Below are 16290 nucleotides of genomic sequence, written 5' to 3' on the forward strand. Positions count from 1 at the left end.
CAATTTTTTATAATTAGAGACTGGTCTTATAGCCGAAGATAAGTTAGGGTAAATAAAAGTATTTTTTCTTGTATTTTATACCGTTTATGTCAGTGAGACAAAAATAGCCATCCGATAAATAGGATCATTGTTACACTTCCTCGACATGTTCACAGGGTTAATAACAAACAAATGCTAAAACAAAATGGTGTTAAAACGCAACCACAAATATTTTTAAAACGGTTTACTTGGAAGCGCTTCTGTTAATTTGCAAGTACAAGTTTGGAGTTGTACCGTATCACAACAAAATTGAAGCTAATTGGCACTTAACAATTGTGATTTAATAATGAGACTAGATTGATAAAACAAAATTAGCTATCAAAGTTCCTTTGACAAAACCAGTGTTGACCAGTGTAATTTGTATAATACTGTCAACTGGAAGGATTTATTGGAAGGCAAGTCTCTAGATAATATATTTACAAGTTTAAAAAGTATTGTTAATGAAGGCATTGAACGATTTGTTCCTACCTTAACTAAAAAAAAAATTTTTAGGATTCCATGGTTTAACAAAAGGATATAAAATTTAGAGAATGCTAAAACTAAGGCATTCAAGCGTTATAAAGTAACAAATTCTTCGGAAGAATTCGATTTTCTCAACAAGTTTTTGTATAGACATTATATTTCAAATACTGAATCAAAAATAAAACATAATTCGAAATCTTTTTTGATATTTCTGAACTCTAAAAGAAATTGTTCATCTTTTCCTCAATTTATGGAATACGATGAACTTACATCCAATGATATTCAGCCTTCATGTGACCTATTTGTCAATTCTTTCAAACTTCTTATAATTGTGATATTTTAACAAATAACAGCAGCTTGTATCCTTATATAACTCCTTTGATTGATTTTAAACTACAGAGTTTTCCAGAACAAGATGTTCTGGATAGCTTAAAGGAAATTGATGTGTCAAAAAAATCTGGATTTGATATAATTCCTCTTGCTCTTTTGTCAAGCTATTCCCAAACTTTTTTGGAAAAATGGTCACCCAAAGACTTTATTTTGTTGTCTAGAATCTCTTGTCTCAAAAACAACATGGGTTTGTAAAGAGTAAATCAACGTGTACTAATTTCAGTCTATTTGCAAATTATTGTTATAATCATGTTGAAAAGGGTAGACAAGTTGATGTCCTGTATATTGATTTTATTAAAGCCTTTGATCGCGTGCATCATGGTCTTTTCCTTCAAAAGCTTAAGATGTTAGGATTGAATGCTTCATTTTTACAGTGGTTAGATTCATACCTTTCTGATAGAAAAGAAGATGTTAAAATAGATGATTGTGTTTCGAATCTTATAAACGTGGTGTTGGGTCTTCCACAAGGCAGTCACTTGGGTCCACTTCTTTTTATAATCTTTAAGAATGATTTACCTTCTGTTTTTAAATTCTGTAACTGCTTGATGTACGCCGATGATGTAAAAGCCTTGACAGCAACATCTTCACTTGAAGATTGCTTATTAATGCAGTTGGATACAAACAATTTTCTTAATTGGTGCAACTACAATCATCTTCAACTGAATTACTCGAAGAGTAAAATTAGTCTTCATCCCTTATTGACTTTGAATATAAATTCTATGATGTTAGTCTTTTGATGGTAATTGAAGTAAATGATCTTGGGGTGATTTTTGATTCAAAGATTGACTTTAGATCTCATGTTGATTACATGGTATCTAAAAGTAATTCACTTTTACGTTTCCTGAAGCGGAACTCCAAAGATTTTATGGATCCCTATACTTTGAATACCTTATTTGTATCTATTTTTCTACCGTTTTTAGAATTTTGTTGTATCGTCTGGTCTCCTTTTTATAAAAATAATATTTTAAGAATAGAAAGAGTTCAGAAGAAAGGTGCGCTCTTATTGCCTTAAAAACGCTTAAATGTCGGAGACAAGTCTAAAATGTTTTGTTTATTAAGGATATTATTGATAACCGAATAAATTCTTGTGATTTGATTTCATTCCATTCCATGTTCCATCACGAGCTTTTCGCAACATAAATGTATTATTTTATCCTTCTCTTCATAGGACTAATTATGGTCTAAATGAACCAATAACGCGTTCTCTGTTTCTATTTAATATGGTTTATAATGAAATTGACCTTTGTATGAATAGAGATGTAATTAATTTATTAATTAAATTTAATGTAAAATTCCTTGTAAATATGTATACATATATATCTTATTAGCTTTATTATTTTGTAATCAGCAGATCTTCGATCAATTGATGAAATAAATAAATAAAAAAAAGATGCTTTATAAGACTTTCTTAAATTTCTGGAAATGTCAAAAACGATAGTCTTCGATGTATGCACATATTTGCAAAGTAATATGATTATTAAAATTACAATTTTAAATTTTCTTTGATTTATAAAATAAAAACTGTTACTTGAATTTGTTTTTAGTTTGTTCCAATTTTGTATCATATACGTGTTAATGTATTAGGGATGGGTTGATTTTGACAACTCGTCGTGGCCATATTGTTTCTTTTAGATTCTGTCAAAATATCATTTTTTATTAAATCACTAATAACAAATCAATACGTCATGTTACAGCGTCCATCAGCAACACGTGAAAATGATAACCCTAACTGGATTTTAGAGCAGTGAGGCCAATTTTTGGATGAATGGGTACTTGAGGACAATTTTTGCATTTTGGACAATACCAATCCACGCTAGATTCACGAAGTCCAATGCATCCAAATAAAGTTACAGTTTTGTGTGGATTTTGGGCTAAAGGCGTCATCGGTCGGTAAAAAAATAAATTAGGTAGAGCAACAGTTAGTAGAGAACCAGGGCCTAGTGACTTACAACTCTCATCCATTCCCGTATGCGAATAATTGCATGGATGGAGGAGACCTACTGTTTATATGCCGAATCCGAACGGCTAATTTGAGAAAGCGCTTTTTCATGACAAGAATTGTCAATTCCTCGCAAGAGGCAGTACCCGTGAATAAAAACTTTAGGTGGCACAGGCAGGGATCGAATCCAAGACCTCTGGCATGACAGTCCAACGCACTAACCATCATGCCACGGGTACTCCATTGGCCCGTACTTCTTTAAAAATGATGCTTACTGGCCACCACCCATCTACGGTGATCAGTATAGGTCAATTAACACCACCTTTTGTTTTCTGAAGTCAAGACACAATCGATGTTCTGCGTGATTGGTTTCATGGCATGTTTATCTCGCAGCAAGTCGACGTGAATTGGCCACCAAGATCGTGTGATTTGAACTCTTAAGACTTTTTCTTGTGGGACATTCTTAAGTTACAGTTCTATGCGAATAAACAGAGGCCCATATGACAGCATAATCGATCCCATCGGTCAAATTTAGTCTGATTTATTATCATTGAAAACTGAACTTTTCTAATGCGCGCCTCCCAGCGGCTATTGAAACGATATCTTATTTCTGACATGATGCCACTAACAGGGCTCTCAAATGAAGATAAAATCTAACTGATATCTTATATACAACTTGTATATGAGACCCGCTTTGAATGGAAAACCCTTTGTATAGTTTGTTTACCACTAAGCAACCTTAGACATTATTTATCTACATTATCATTTGGTCTTGGTGGAGATTGGTCAACTAATATTCTTAGCGTTAATTGTTTTCAGTATAAACCATAATCAACTCTCTGCACACTACAATGTATATCTTTACTAAAATTATGTTTATAGACTTTACTCACCTCACTGACCAAGAAAATCTTTGGTGGTAAAAAAACTCAGGCTACTGAGGCGTATGTGGAATATTTATAAATGTAATTTTTCATCAATGAATACATAAATGCCTATACTCCAAAGCGGTTTGAGCCGCTTATTAAACGCGTATCTTGTATCGATGTTCGTTACATAAATCTTTGAATAGATTTGATTAGTTTGTACTTGACTTGAATACCTTTCTTATTATAAAAAAAATCCATATACGACTAATATACATTACATTAATATTACAGATGTTTTATTTACTGTCATTATTTATGTCATGCAATGTTTTAGAGCCCAACCAACGGAATCCCGCGTCTAGAATTTGTTTGAATTATGTCGCCATCATAAATTCCTAGAGACGTAGATATGGTGTCTCCATCAAAGTCCAAAGTACCCAGAGCTGATGGCTGCTCCGATGTGGTTAATGGTTCTCTCAGCACCCAAACTCTTAACATCACCAAAAGAAAGTCATTTTCATTTTCTCAGCCAGCTGTGCCTGTAAGAGATGCAGTTATGTGCATTTTGGAACTGCCACCACCACCAAGTCCAGTAAAGCCACCCATTCCCCATCAGCTTCAAAGTCTATAAAAGATCTGCGGTCTTCAACCAAAACCTATAGTAGATGTCTTCATTTCGTTTGGTTCGTTCGTTCCTTCGTTATTGTTTGATCGCCTTCGGTCTAAAAGGAAAAACTCGCGTGTGCCGGTTTACCAACAACATTTTTTGAGTGCAAAAGTGATTTATTTTAATTAACGTTTTTACTAAGAAGAAAAACAAAAATAAGAAATAAAAGAAATTTACGGGTTTTTCGTGTTGAAAAGTTGTCTCACGCTCGCTGGCTGTGAAACATTTCGCATTCGCATGCATTTGGGGAAAACTGTCGAAAGTTTTTCCAACTGAAGGTCACAACAGTTAACCCTAATGACGTTTCGCATCGATTTAACTGTCAATAATTGGATCATGTCAAAAATGTGGAGTACTTCATTAGTTATGGTTTTAATCGTTGGCGCTGCTGTAAACGGTAATTTGTCATTTATTTTGACATTTTCTGTCTAAAGTTTCAAAGCGAAGTCCATATAATTTCTTTTTTCTTTTTGCTTGCTACTTCATGTGTGAAAGTTGTTTGTGAATTTTCTTTTAAGTTTGTATTTCTCAAAATAAAACAAACAAAAATTAAAATTGAATGCATGAGTGATAACAATGTCTTTGAAAATAATTAAGTAAACAGATGGCGTTTAAAAAAAGCTGTTGCCAATAAAACATGCTAAAACATCTTTTGCCTAAAAGAGTTGTTACATAATGTTGTTGTTGTTGTTTTTCTTGTTGTTACCTTTTAATTAAAATTGTTTGGTAATAAAACATTTAAGTCGTTTATAAAGTTGTGAATTGTGATGGAGGGCACAACAGAGAGGTGAGATTCCCATTTAAAACATGATTTATTGTTTTAAAAAAAAGTAGGTGATGATAGAAGTAAAAAGTGGTAGTTTGGAAGTGTTGTAGGTTGTAGAGGTTTAATACGGAAGAAATTACGGATTTTTCTTTCTCTTAAAAGATATATGTATGCACTCCATAAGATAAATAAATTATGGGTTAACCAGACTAACCAGTAGCGTAGATGATGATAAACAGCTGCTGTCATGGTTCATATGAAGTAATGATGGATTAGTAATTTTTCTTGTCTTGTGTGACGTTCAGCTTCAGCCATGACATAGGCTCTCTCTGTAATGTTATTCATACCTGAATAGCCACATTAAAGTGGTTTCGATAAATTGTTATACTTGGAACACTTAGAACGGTTAGGTTCAATAAACTTGTTGCTCTACATTTATTTAGAAAAAGAAAAAGTACGTAGAAATTACATGATACTTGACTTTAACATTGGAGATAAACATTGCAAATTAATTATTTTTCATTAATTTATTTGTTTGTTGAGAAAGTTCCAAAAAATTCGTATTATTATAATTAATGTGTAGAATTAAGCAATGTATTTTTGATCTAGATCTGTTAAAACTGACATTTCTCTTGTTTTTGCATTCTTTGGGGAAAAATAAATTGATTTATTTTTAATTTAAGATCAAATCTTGACATATGAATTTTTCGGCAGATTTACATCTTTTTGCAATAATACAATTATAAACAAATGTTTATCTGGAAATGTGACAGCTCTTTCGCGCTCGTAAACAAGTTCACGAAACTACACTAATAAAATTAAGAAAAAAAAACACTGTTCCATGGCGAACGAAAAAAATCAATTTTTAACGGAAATCTGAATTTACCGATGGAAAACCAAATTATATTAGTTATAAAACTGGTCAACAAATTTTGAGAGTGAATTTATTCAGGTCATGAGTCTAGAGTTCAATGAAACATACAATCATTGATGGTTTGACTTTTTCTATAAGACTTTTAGATATTTGTGTGAGATTTAAAAGTAGTCAATGTTTTGTTTAGGCATATTTTTATTTTTGATTAAATCTATTTTAACAACCACTGTTTGTTGTTTTTGTTTCTTTGGACAAAAAAATTGATTTGATTTCGTTTTCCTGAACAGCTGATACTTTTTTTCAAAAGTGAAATGAATCTTTCCACTGATTTGTGTTCCAAGTTCACTCAATTTCAATGACAAATTACTGTCAGTAAAAATTTGTCCGTTGGTTTTAATCAGGGGAAAATAGTTTTGGAACCTGGCAAAGCAGCTGAACGGAAAAAAGTTTTTAATCCATTTTAGAATAGGTTATGATCAGCTAGCAGATCACTTTCAGAGTTTGTTGTATCCAACAGAAGGGAAGCTTGTTTTTCAATACGCTACTCCGGATTTTAAAAATGAAACTCTTGATGCTGCAATGAGACACCAAGAAGTGATTTCGGCTGTAATGGAACTTAAGGATGGGAAAGTACGTGGACCGAATGGCATACCAGAAGAATTTTATAAGTATGGAACAGCAGAGCTAATCTATCGACTGACAACTATATATAACAATGTCATGGAAACAGGAATGATACCACTAGAACTCAAGAAGTCGATCATTTTCCCGATTCATAAAAAAGGGAGCTTGGCTTAATACTTAATTATAGAGGAATATCCTTTTTAAATGCTTCATATAAAATAATCACGCTGGTCTTGCAAAAACGTTTTAATAAATGGATAGAAGACAACAAGCTCTTAAAGGTGTTTCAAGCTGGCTTTAGGATAGGTTTTTTGACGGTTGACTACATTTTTACCCTTAAATCGCCGAAACATGCCTCAATAAGGACAAAAAGCTATATACGTTTTTCGTTAACTTCAAATCTGCATTTGATATGATCGATAGACACGCGCTTATCTACAAGCTGTATAGTAACGGTGCAAAACAGTTGAGAAACTTCTCCAATACTACATTATTAAGCGAATTGCCATCAAATACACCCAACTATGTTATTATGTTGGAATCAGGATTATCACCTATGTTCATACGAACCCTAAAAATGCAAGTCGATTACATCTTGAGAGTTATGAAGAAATAATAGGCTGCGAAAGATAGTAGCGTTTCAAGTAATACGAAACAAAACAATTTGATGTGCTGATTGGATAAATTTGGCAAGAGAATGTGTAATGGAATTTAACTTTTTTTGTAATAACCAGGATAATTTAAAAGCTTCTTTATACCAGCTCATTTCCGCAGTAGACATAAAACAACGAGAGAATGCAATTTTTGAAAAATGTTTACCTGGGAATTCAATAGCTTTACCGCACTGTGTAACACATAAAAGAAGTTAAACTTAAACAACTTTTCATTAATATCATTGGCGCAAAATTTTAGACGATTTAGTACGATGTTAAATCATTTTTAGTATGATACTAGGTTAAAAAAAGGATTTTGATAATTTTAAACGAGTTTAGTATCGTACTATCTTCTTAACATTTTACTAAAGTTAAAATCACCAAATGGCTACTTTATCTTTTTAGTATCGTATTAAATCTATGTCATACAGATTTTTCTTGTCATTTTTCTCAAATGTGACAGTGTTTTAAAATTGATAAATTGTGAAATAAAATTTATTTATACATATCATAAAAAGTAAATTAATTTAAAATGTTTTCGGAAGAAGAAGATTTTGAAATGTTTAAGGATTCAGTGTTGTGTAGGAAAGTTAAAAGTTTTAAAACTCGAGCAAATCCTCTTGAAGAGCTGGACGATGGTGAATTTTACTCCAGGTATAGATTTGATAAAACAACTGTTCGGTTCTTGGTTGAAAATCTTGACATCCAAGACCCTATTACAAACCGTGGGTTACCTATTTCTCCAGATTTGCAAGTTCTAGTTACGTTACACTTTTTTGGAAGAAATGTCCATCAATCTGATGTTGGTAAATAAACTTTTCTATTACTAGTCAACAAACGTGTAAACATGCACAACTTTTCGAATACTTTAGGAGCATTACATGGAATGGTGCAGTCCACAGTGGGAAAAATAATTAAAAACATCGCAAAAAGAATTGCTTCACTACTTCCACACTTTATACAGTTCCCATCTTCCCCTGCGGAGTTGAATGACATCAAATCCGGATTTTACAATATCGCCAGGTTCCCAAAAGTCATAGGTGCAATCGATTGCACTCATGTGCAAATCAAGCGACCAGCTAGGATTGTGGGACCTATTATGGCTGGCCACTACATAAATAGAAAAGGTAGATATTACATTCCTAACTAAAAAAAATCGATAGTCAAACAATCATTTGGTCCATGTACAAAACACTATTAATTTCTTAAAGGTTATTATTCATTAAATGTCCAAATTGTAACGGATCATAAATGCAGAATTATAGATATCGTTGCAAGATCTCGTGGGTCTCTTCATGACTCCAACATTTGGAACAATTGTCGCCTTAAAAGTAAGCTTGAAGAAAGTATTAGCATCCATCAGGGTATCTTGTTAGGCGATGCTGGATATCCATGTTCCAACATTTTGCTAACCCCTTTAAGAAACCCGAGCTCCAGAAAAGAAGAAAAATATAACAATTCTCATACTTCCACAAGAAGCCGTATAGAATGCCTAAATGGGCAGCTTAAGTCCAAATTCAGGACTTTGCTAGATCGGCTACGAGTGGATCTGGAAACGGCAAAAAATGTTGTTGTTGCTGTGGCTGTGCTTCACAATATAGCAAAGGAACGAAATTTTCCTTTTTTCTATGAAGATAATGAAGCACAAGGCCAACATACAAATTCAATTTCAAACGGGAACAATGATGAAACTCAAACAGGAGCAGCATTCAGAAGCGCATTTATCAAATATATTAATATTAAGGTATGTTTGTTTTGTTTGCTCCACAATCTGTCATTATTTAGATGTGTTCATGTTTTTTTTTTTAATAAAATGGTTTTAGCATGATACTAGTTAGCAAAACAATAAAAAGTGTTTAAAATTAGTGAAAAGTTAGTAGATTACTATGTATATAGTAAATTGTTAACTAGTATCGTGCTAAGGCCTTAATAATAGGTTGTTTAAAATTTTGCGCCATTATTATTATTATTATTATTACATCATTAATTTATGCAAGGTTGTTCAATCTTTTCTTTCGTTTTGTATAACAAAAACAAAAAGAAACTCCTTTCCTTGAGGACGCATAACATTTCTTCCGCAGTCAGACTCCATTAGGTTTATTTTTGTTGCATCTATCCTTAGAACTTTTAAAATTGCATAATCTTAAATATTGACGGGGGTTCCTCGCTCCAACTCTGGGATTCTATAGTCATATTTCTCACTATTTTTATTTCCCATAGGAAGTTATTATTGCAACTGGTCCGATTTGTCCAATTGAAAATTTGTCGAAATTTCTCTACTTTTCAAGGTCCCTAGAATCTAAAGTACGGTATACCTTTTTTTCTTCGGCCATAACTCAAAAACCACCAGAGAATATTGACTTCTAATAAATTTTGTTTTACTGGCAATAACCTCAAAGGAAAGCAGAAAGCTCGAATATTTCCACAACAATTAAAAGTAAAGACTTTGAAAATCATTTCATTCAATGCAAAATGTTTTTACTGTTATTAAACAATTTATTTAGAGAAATCTAATAGTTACTTTTTTTTACAAGAATTAAAAACTTTCAAAAGATGATTTTTATAAAAATTAGTTTTCAACAAAAAAAAAACTCTCAAACAAAAACAGATATTTGAAATCAAACTAATTTTCTCATATGCAACATACGATTGGTAACTTTTATTCAATTGACAACTTTTTTTGCAATGACTAGGAAAAATGAAGTGTGGTAAGGCATTCCCCATTCGCTCGGTACGACTAAAGAACGAATCTAATAGGAGAAAAACGTCTTGCATTGCCTTAGAAAACCAAAATATCTTGCGGCGTTTTTGGCGACATCGCGTATGTGATCGTTTCACAAAAGGTGGTTGGTGATGCACATACCGAGAATATCGAGATGTTCAGTCTCCTCGATGCAAGTCCCATCTATAAATATTGGCAATTGGGGTAAACATATATCTCGCTTTAACGATACAAGACAGCATTAGGTTTTCGAAGCATTAAATCACGTGGTTTCTTATTTTCTATTGTACGATGCTGTTAGTAGTAGAAGAGGGAAATGAATCTGAAAACGAATATGAAAAGCTAAGAGTACTATCGTCAGTAAGACAATGTATTGGATTAGATTTTGCAGACAGGTGATGATTAATAAAAATGAGAAAGAGTATTGGAGATAGAACAGAGCCATGGGGCACACCAGAGTTGATTTTATGGCCTTTTCACTTGAATCCATCCAATACTACTTGTATTGAACGATCCGAAAGATAATTACTAATCCAATGAAGCAGGGATTCGTAAAAAATCGAAAGCAAGCATTTTCGATAAGAGAGCCTGAAGAGCGAAACCCTATCAAATGCTTTTGAAATATCAAGAGCAATAATCTTACTTTCTCCAAAGCGATGTAATGATTTGAACCATGAGATCACCAGTGTACCTATTGTTTCGAAAGCCGTACTGACGGCCATTAAGAAGCTTTCGATCTTCAAGACATTTCTTGAGTTGATAATTAATCAGCGTTTCCATGACCTCGGAAAGAAGGGACGTAAGTGCAATCGGTCGGTAAAAAGAGGGCGAAGAAGATGCGCCTTTTTTGGGAATACACTGGACAAATGCTGTTTTCCATCCTCTCGGAACGAGACCTGAGGAGGGGCAGATGAAAAACCTTACTCAGTGGTTTTGCCAAAGTTGAAGAACACCTCTTCAGAACAATAGCGGGGATATCATCCGGACCAGCGGATTTAATGTTAAGATCTTTTAGGACTCTCGCCACAGAACGAGTGCGAAAAAAGATTGGTCCCATGGAATCACATACGCGCTCGATGACAGGCGGAGTTATAACACTCACTGGCAACGTTAAATTGACGGCGTACTGCATAATAAAGAGATTAGCTTTCTCTAAAGACCTAACAAATGGAGTGTCATTGACAAGCGTAGGAACTGAGGAAGAGGAAGAATTCCTCATTTTTTTTTACAAATGACCAAACATTTTTGCTGCATTTGCAGTATTTTTACCGTAATTTTTGGTCATGTAAAAATTTGGTCCGTCGAATATGGGCGTTGCAGGCCTTCCTGGCTTGTTTAAACTTTTTCCATCTTTCCTCAGAAGGGTTAGCTTTAAAGCAACGAAAACTTACTTCTTTGGCCCTAATAACCTATTTTCAGCCATGCGTTTACATTAGGTCTGATTCCTTTAACCCTGTTCGGGATAAAAGTTCTCATTCCCATCAGAATTAAGCTTGTGATCGTATCAGCGCTATCGTCAACATCACTTACGAGGAAGCATAGTGACCAGTTAAAGATCCTAAAATAATTACTGAGACCGTCCCAGTTGGCTTTCTCGTATTGCCAAACGGGTCTCTTAGGAGTTTTTTCTTTAACTGGACACGAGAAATTTGCTGATACATATAACACAATGGTCAGATGCGCCTAGAGGAGATAGAACACCAACAGTGTACTAATCAGAGTCAGAGGTAAGAAACAAGTCAAGAGTGTTTTTTGTTCGACCTTTAACTTCCGATATTCGGGTGGGCTCGTTGAGCAGCTGAGTGGTGGTTCAACTCAGCGAAGATTTCAGAACACACTCCATAGGCTGTTGTCTGGCCTGAGTGTTGAAGCCATGAAGAATTGTGTATGAAACAGTATGTCAATATGCCAACAAAAAATTAGCCCTAAGCCTACGAATATTACAATAATCTAATATCTTCTAATAATCTTCACTAGTAGTGTTATGCCTAGACTTGACGAGAACCGACCAGACCCTGTGATGCAAAACAGTAAATTCAATTCAAATTGTTTAACAAATACCGTTTTCAATGGAGATAGATGAATTCTCCTACAAGATTCCGGTGAGACAAACAAAGCCAAGATAACTTAAAATTGCAATTCTTTGTTTCCGGTCGTTTTCTCCGTTGGGCGTTGAGTCACTTAATTCGCTTGAATTCGGTGAACTCTAAAAGCAAAATGTCTCTCGTTCTTCCTGAGAAGTTTCAGCATATTCTTCGTATCATAAATACGAACATTGATGGTAAACGTTGTCGTCGTTACGCCAACATTGCACTCAAGAAGGCCGATGTTGATCTCACCAAGCGCGCCGGGGAGTGCTCAGATGAAGAGGTCGACAAAATTGTCACCATCATTCAAAACCCAAGACACTGCAAAATCCCCAGATGGTTCCTCCTAGACAAAAGGATGTTGTCGATGGCAAGTAGGTACCAGCAATACACTTCCTCGTCATTCGACTCAAAACTCCGTGATGATTCGGAGCCTTTGAAGAAGATCCGTGCCCATCGTAGTATGCGTCATTACTGGGGTCTCCGTGTTCATGGGCAACACACAAATGGCTTTGAATATCCTAAGTCGTTAAGTTGACACACACAGAATGTGTGTTTTTTAAGAAAAAAAAAGATTGAATTCCATATAAATAACTATTCCGAATAAAAAAAAACAGCCTGTTTAGCGCAAACTAATTCAATACTTGACACTGAACTTAACTTTATTAAATGTTTAATTAACTCACCTCAGAGAAGGTTAACAATCTTTTCGTCTACTAACTTAAATTGCTCATCATACGCGCATACATTATTTTAATTTAAACACCATTTGTTTATTTTACTATTTGTTTTGCTATCTTCTTCGAATTTCGCTTCAAAGAAGAAGCTAACCCATCGAAGTCATCACTATATAAACAGTACACTCAATCATAACTCTATAGCGCTGAAGTTAAAGAAAGATCCATCAAATCATCATCATTTTTGTTTTCTTAATAAATAAGTCTTGTTTTTTCGCATTTGCAGTTGATTGCGCCAAAAACGTGACCAAACGTAGCATACGCAACACAGTGGAATGCCATGAAGATGGACGTTTCTACAGAGACCCGGACAGGCCGGTTCATAAGATCTGGACAAATTCGGAATGCTCCAAGTATTACTTGTGTCTGGAAAAAGAGGTATTTGAATTCAAGTGCTCCGAGGGGCTGCTATTCGATGTGGTGCGACAAATTTGCGACTTTAAGCAAAATGTTGATAATTGTGATGTAACTGCCGGTAAGTTTTGTGTAAGTTAATCTTTGTCTTATAAGTTTATGCGCATCATTTCTCCTTACCCAGAGGCTCGAGTACCTAAGCCTCTTCTGGCTGATGCCGATTGTCAAGATGATAGCCAACTGGGATGTGCCGATGGCACTTGTCTACCAAATGAGTACTTCTGTGATGGATCAGTTGATTGCCCTGATGGATCAGATGAGGTTACATTCGACTATGATGATTATTTGATGATTTTAATTGGCTTTTTTTCCAGGGTTGGTGCGATGTTGACAGTGATCCGAATGCAGCTGATGCTTGTGATCCTTCTGCATGCAAGCTACCTGATTGCCATTGCTCTAAGGATGGAACAATTATTCCCGGTCGTTTGGATCCACATCAGGTTCCACAGATGATTCTATTGACATTCGACGATGCTGTAAATTTTGACAATTGGGAACTATTTTCGAAAGTTATTTTCACCCAAAATCGCAAGAACCCGAATGGTTGTCCCATAAAGGGCACGTTTTATGTATCCCATCAATATACGAACTATCAGTTCGTCCAAAAACTATGGAATGACGATCATGAGATTGCAGTTCATTCTGTTACGTAAGTTTGTGGAACATGATATGATATTTTTTTTATTTTTCTAACTTTCATCGCTCTCAAGACATCGTGGTCCAGAATTGTGGTGGTCCAAGAATGCCACCATCGAAGATTGGTTCGATGAGATGGTTGGCCAAGCGAATATCATAAATAAATTTGGTGCCGTTCGCATGGAAGAGATTCGTGGAGTGCGTGTTCCATTTCTGCGAGTTGGCTGGAATCGTCAATTCCTAATGATGAAAGAGTTTGGTTTCATCTTCGACTCCTCCATGGTTGCACCATTCACGAATCCACCTCTCTGGCCATACACACTGGATTACAAAATGCCCCACAGTTGCACCGGAATGAACCAAAACTGCCCCTCGAGAAGCTATCCGGGCATCTGGGAGATGGTTATGAATCAATTGGAAGCTGGCGAGTACACCTGTGGCATGGTAGACAGCTGTCCTCCACATTTGAGTGGAGAGGATATCTATCGCATGCTAACCCACAACTTCAAACGCCACTACTTGAGTAATCGAGCTCCATTTGGATTGTTCTTCCATTCGACTTGGTTCAAGAAAATCGACTATCTCGATGCGTTCTTGGTAAGAAGAAAATCAAGAGAAGTTTGGCCAACAATCGAATCGAATCAAATCAAGTCTTTTTTCTCATTTGCAGAAATTCCTTGATGACCTACAAAAGCTGCCTGACGTGTACTTCGTTACAAATCATCAAGCCATTCAGTGGATGCGTCATCCGACGCCCATAAATCAACTCCATCAATTCGATGCCTGGCACTGCAAGTCCAAGTCTCTCGAACCGCATGAGGTTGTGTGCAACATTCCCAACACCTGCAAGCTTCGTAGTAGGGTCCTGCAGCAGGACCGTTACTTCTACACGTGCAAGGAATGTCCACCACAGTACCCATGGCTACGAAATGAGTTCGGTCTCGATTAATCGACCAAGGCCGCGAATAATTTACTTTTATACCTATCTAGATAGATAATTATTAATTTATTTATTTTTCATTCTTAATCTAAGCGGAATTACAGTTATTTTTAACGTGGCTTTTGTTTTTGCTTTTGTTTTCCTTAATTTTTGTTCGTATCAAATTCTTTAAAAGATTCAAATAAAAAACAAAACAAGAATTTTTGCGTTTCGTTTGAGAATGTAATTGATTGTCTTTGTTTCTATGCATCTTGTGAGATGAAAGGATTTGGAATGGATTCCATACCATCTTGAGGGCAGATTAGTACCAATGCCGTCCCCCGGCAAACAACCAGACCCAGACTGCGTGTCTCCTCGGCCAATTTGAAGGGTTCATCGACGTCTCGCAGGTATTCGACGGTATTGTCCAGGACCAAGTTGAGAAGGGCATCGTAACCCTTAAGGACACCAGCAGCTTCTCGACCTCCAGCGAATTTGACGCGAATCATTTTCTCCAGATACTTGGACAGATCGAGGATGGACTCCTTGCGGCGTTTTTCTTTGTTGTCATTACCTCCTTGAGTCTGATTTAAAATGTATGCTATAGTTTGATTTATATTGAGATTTATTCAAAAACTATTTGTACCTTTCCTTTGTTTTCCATTTCTTGAGATTTATATGAGATTAAATACAAATTTTAATTCTCAGTACTTTGTTGTAAACAAAACGTTTCGTTTTTCTTGCACCGCTCAAATATTTGAGGTTATTTCTTATAGTTTGTTTTGACATTTCTTAGCATATTAATGACAGTTGGGAAGTGTTCGGAAAACTTTGGATGTGTATGTCAAAGGTTCATGTATTGAATATGTTTAATTAACAATGAGAAATATTGAAAATTGAATGCAATTTTAAGTCTGAAAAAATATAAATAGATTTTGGCACTCCGTGGTGGCCATCGGTCAAATATTTTATTTATTATTCAGTTGCTTATGCTAAATCAAATGATATAACTTTATTATCAAAATAAGTGTTTGTTAATGCAAACGGTGTGTGCATTGCGCCCATTTTACGGTTGACGTGGTGGCCCTTCACAGTGGACTCTTCAACATTTGGTGGCCAAATTTGATAGGACCGTTTAAGTAAACAATGAGCCAACACCCGTGCGTTCAAGAAACGTATTTGTTGAGAACTTCGTCCGTGAAAGTGTACAGCAGAACCCGAGGCATTCGATTCCTTGCTTTGAATAAGAACTCGGCCATTCGCAGACTTAAACTCGGTGAATTTTGAATTGGAATTTGGGCCTACAGCCGTAGAAGGTCCAACTAACCCAGAAGCTCAAAGTTCATGACCAAAGACAACTCTGCTTGTTTGCTAACTGGGCTTCGAATTGTTTGGAAGAAAACTTTTTAGTAACGAGGCTCATTTTTAGATGAATGGATGTGTTAAGGAGCGGCATCTTCAAAAAGTTACCGTTTGGTGTGGATTTGGACCG

General features: G+C 35.3%; 2 protein-coding genes and 1 long non-coding RNA gene across 3 annotated transcripts; 2 read left to right on the plus strand and 1 right to left on the minus strand.

Moving 5' to 3' along the window:
• The first annotated feature begins 4315 nt into the window (after window positions 1–4315).
• LOC129949907 (chitin deacetylase 1) lies at window positions 4316–14937 on the plus strand. The gene is made up of 6 exons (XM_056061630.1): window positions 4316–4763; window positions 13056–13304; window positions 13368–13504; window positions 13558–13892; window positions 13954–14476; window positions 14550–14937. The coding sequence occupies exons 1-6, from the start codon at window positions 4664–4666 to the stop codon at window positions 14826–14828; spliced, it is 1623 nt and encodes a 540-aa protein (XP_055917605.1). The 5' UTR covers window positions 4316–4663; the 3' UTR covers window positions 14829–14937.
• Window positions 7535–9005, plus strand: LOC129949910 (uncharacterized). Its single transcript, XR_008782066.1, has 3 exons — window positions 7535–7937; window positions 8030–8089; window positions 8156–9005. It is a non-coding gene; the product is annotated as an uncharacterized LOC129949910 (long non-coding RNA).
• LOC129949909 (U6 snRNA-associated Sm-like protein LSm7) lies at window positions 14867–15583 on the minus strand. Its single transcript, XM_056061632.1, has 2 exons — window positions 15445–15583; window positions 14867–15382 (listed from the first exon to the last, which is right to left on the minus strand). Exons 1-2 carry the CDS (start codon window positions 15460–15462, stop codon window positions 15062–15064), a joined length of 339 nt encoding a protein of 112 aa, XP_055917607.1. The 5' UTR covers window positions 15463–15583; the 3' UTR covers window positions 14867–15061.
• Window positions 15584–16290: the final 707 nt, after the last annotated feature.

The sequence above is a fragment of the Eupeodes corollae genome, chromosome 3 (assembly GCF_945859685.1).
Source record: "Eupeodes corollae chromosome 3, idEupCoro1.1, whole genome shotgun sequence".
NCBI classification, from domain to species: domain Eukaryota; kingdom Metazoa; phylum Arthropoda; class Insecta; order Diptera; family Syrphidae; genus Eupeodes; species Eupeodes corollae.

Excerpts from the sequence above, each read along its gene's own strand:
- LOC129949907 (XM_056061630.1), top strand. The coding sequence starts at position 4,664 with ATGACGTTTCGCATCGATTTAACTGTCAATAATTGGATCATGTCAAAA. Across the intron at positions 13,305-13,367 it reads TAATTGTGATGTAACTGCCG|AGGCTCGAGTACCTAAGCCT; the intron begins GTAAGTTTTGTG and ends CTCCTTACCCAG. Across the intron at positions 13,893-13,953 it reads ATTGCAGTTCATTCTGTTAC|ACATCGTGGTCCAGAATTGT; the intron begins GTAAGTTTGTGG and ends ATCGCTCTCAAG.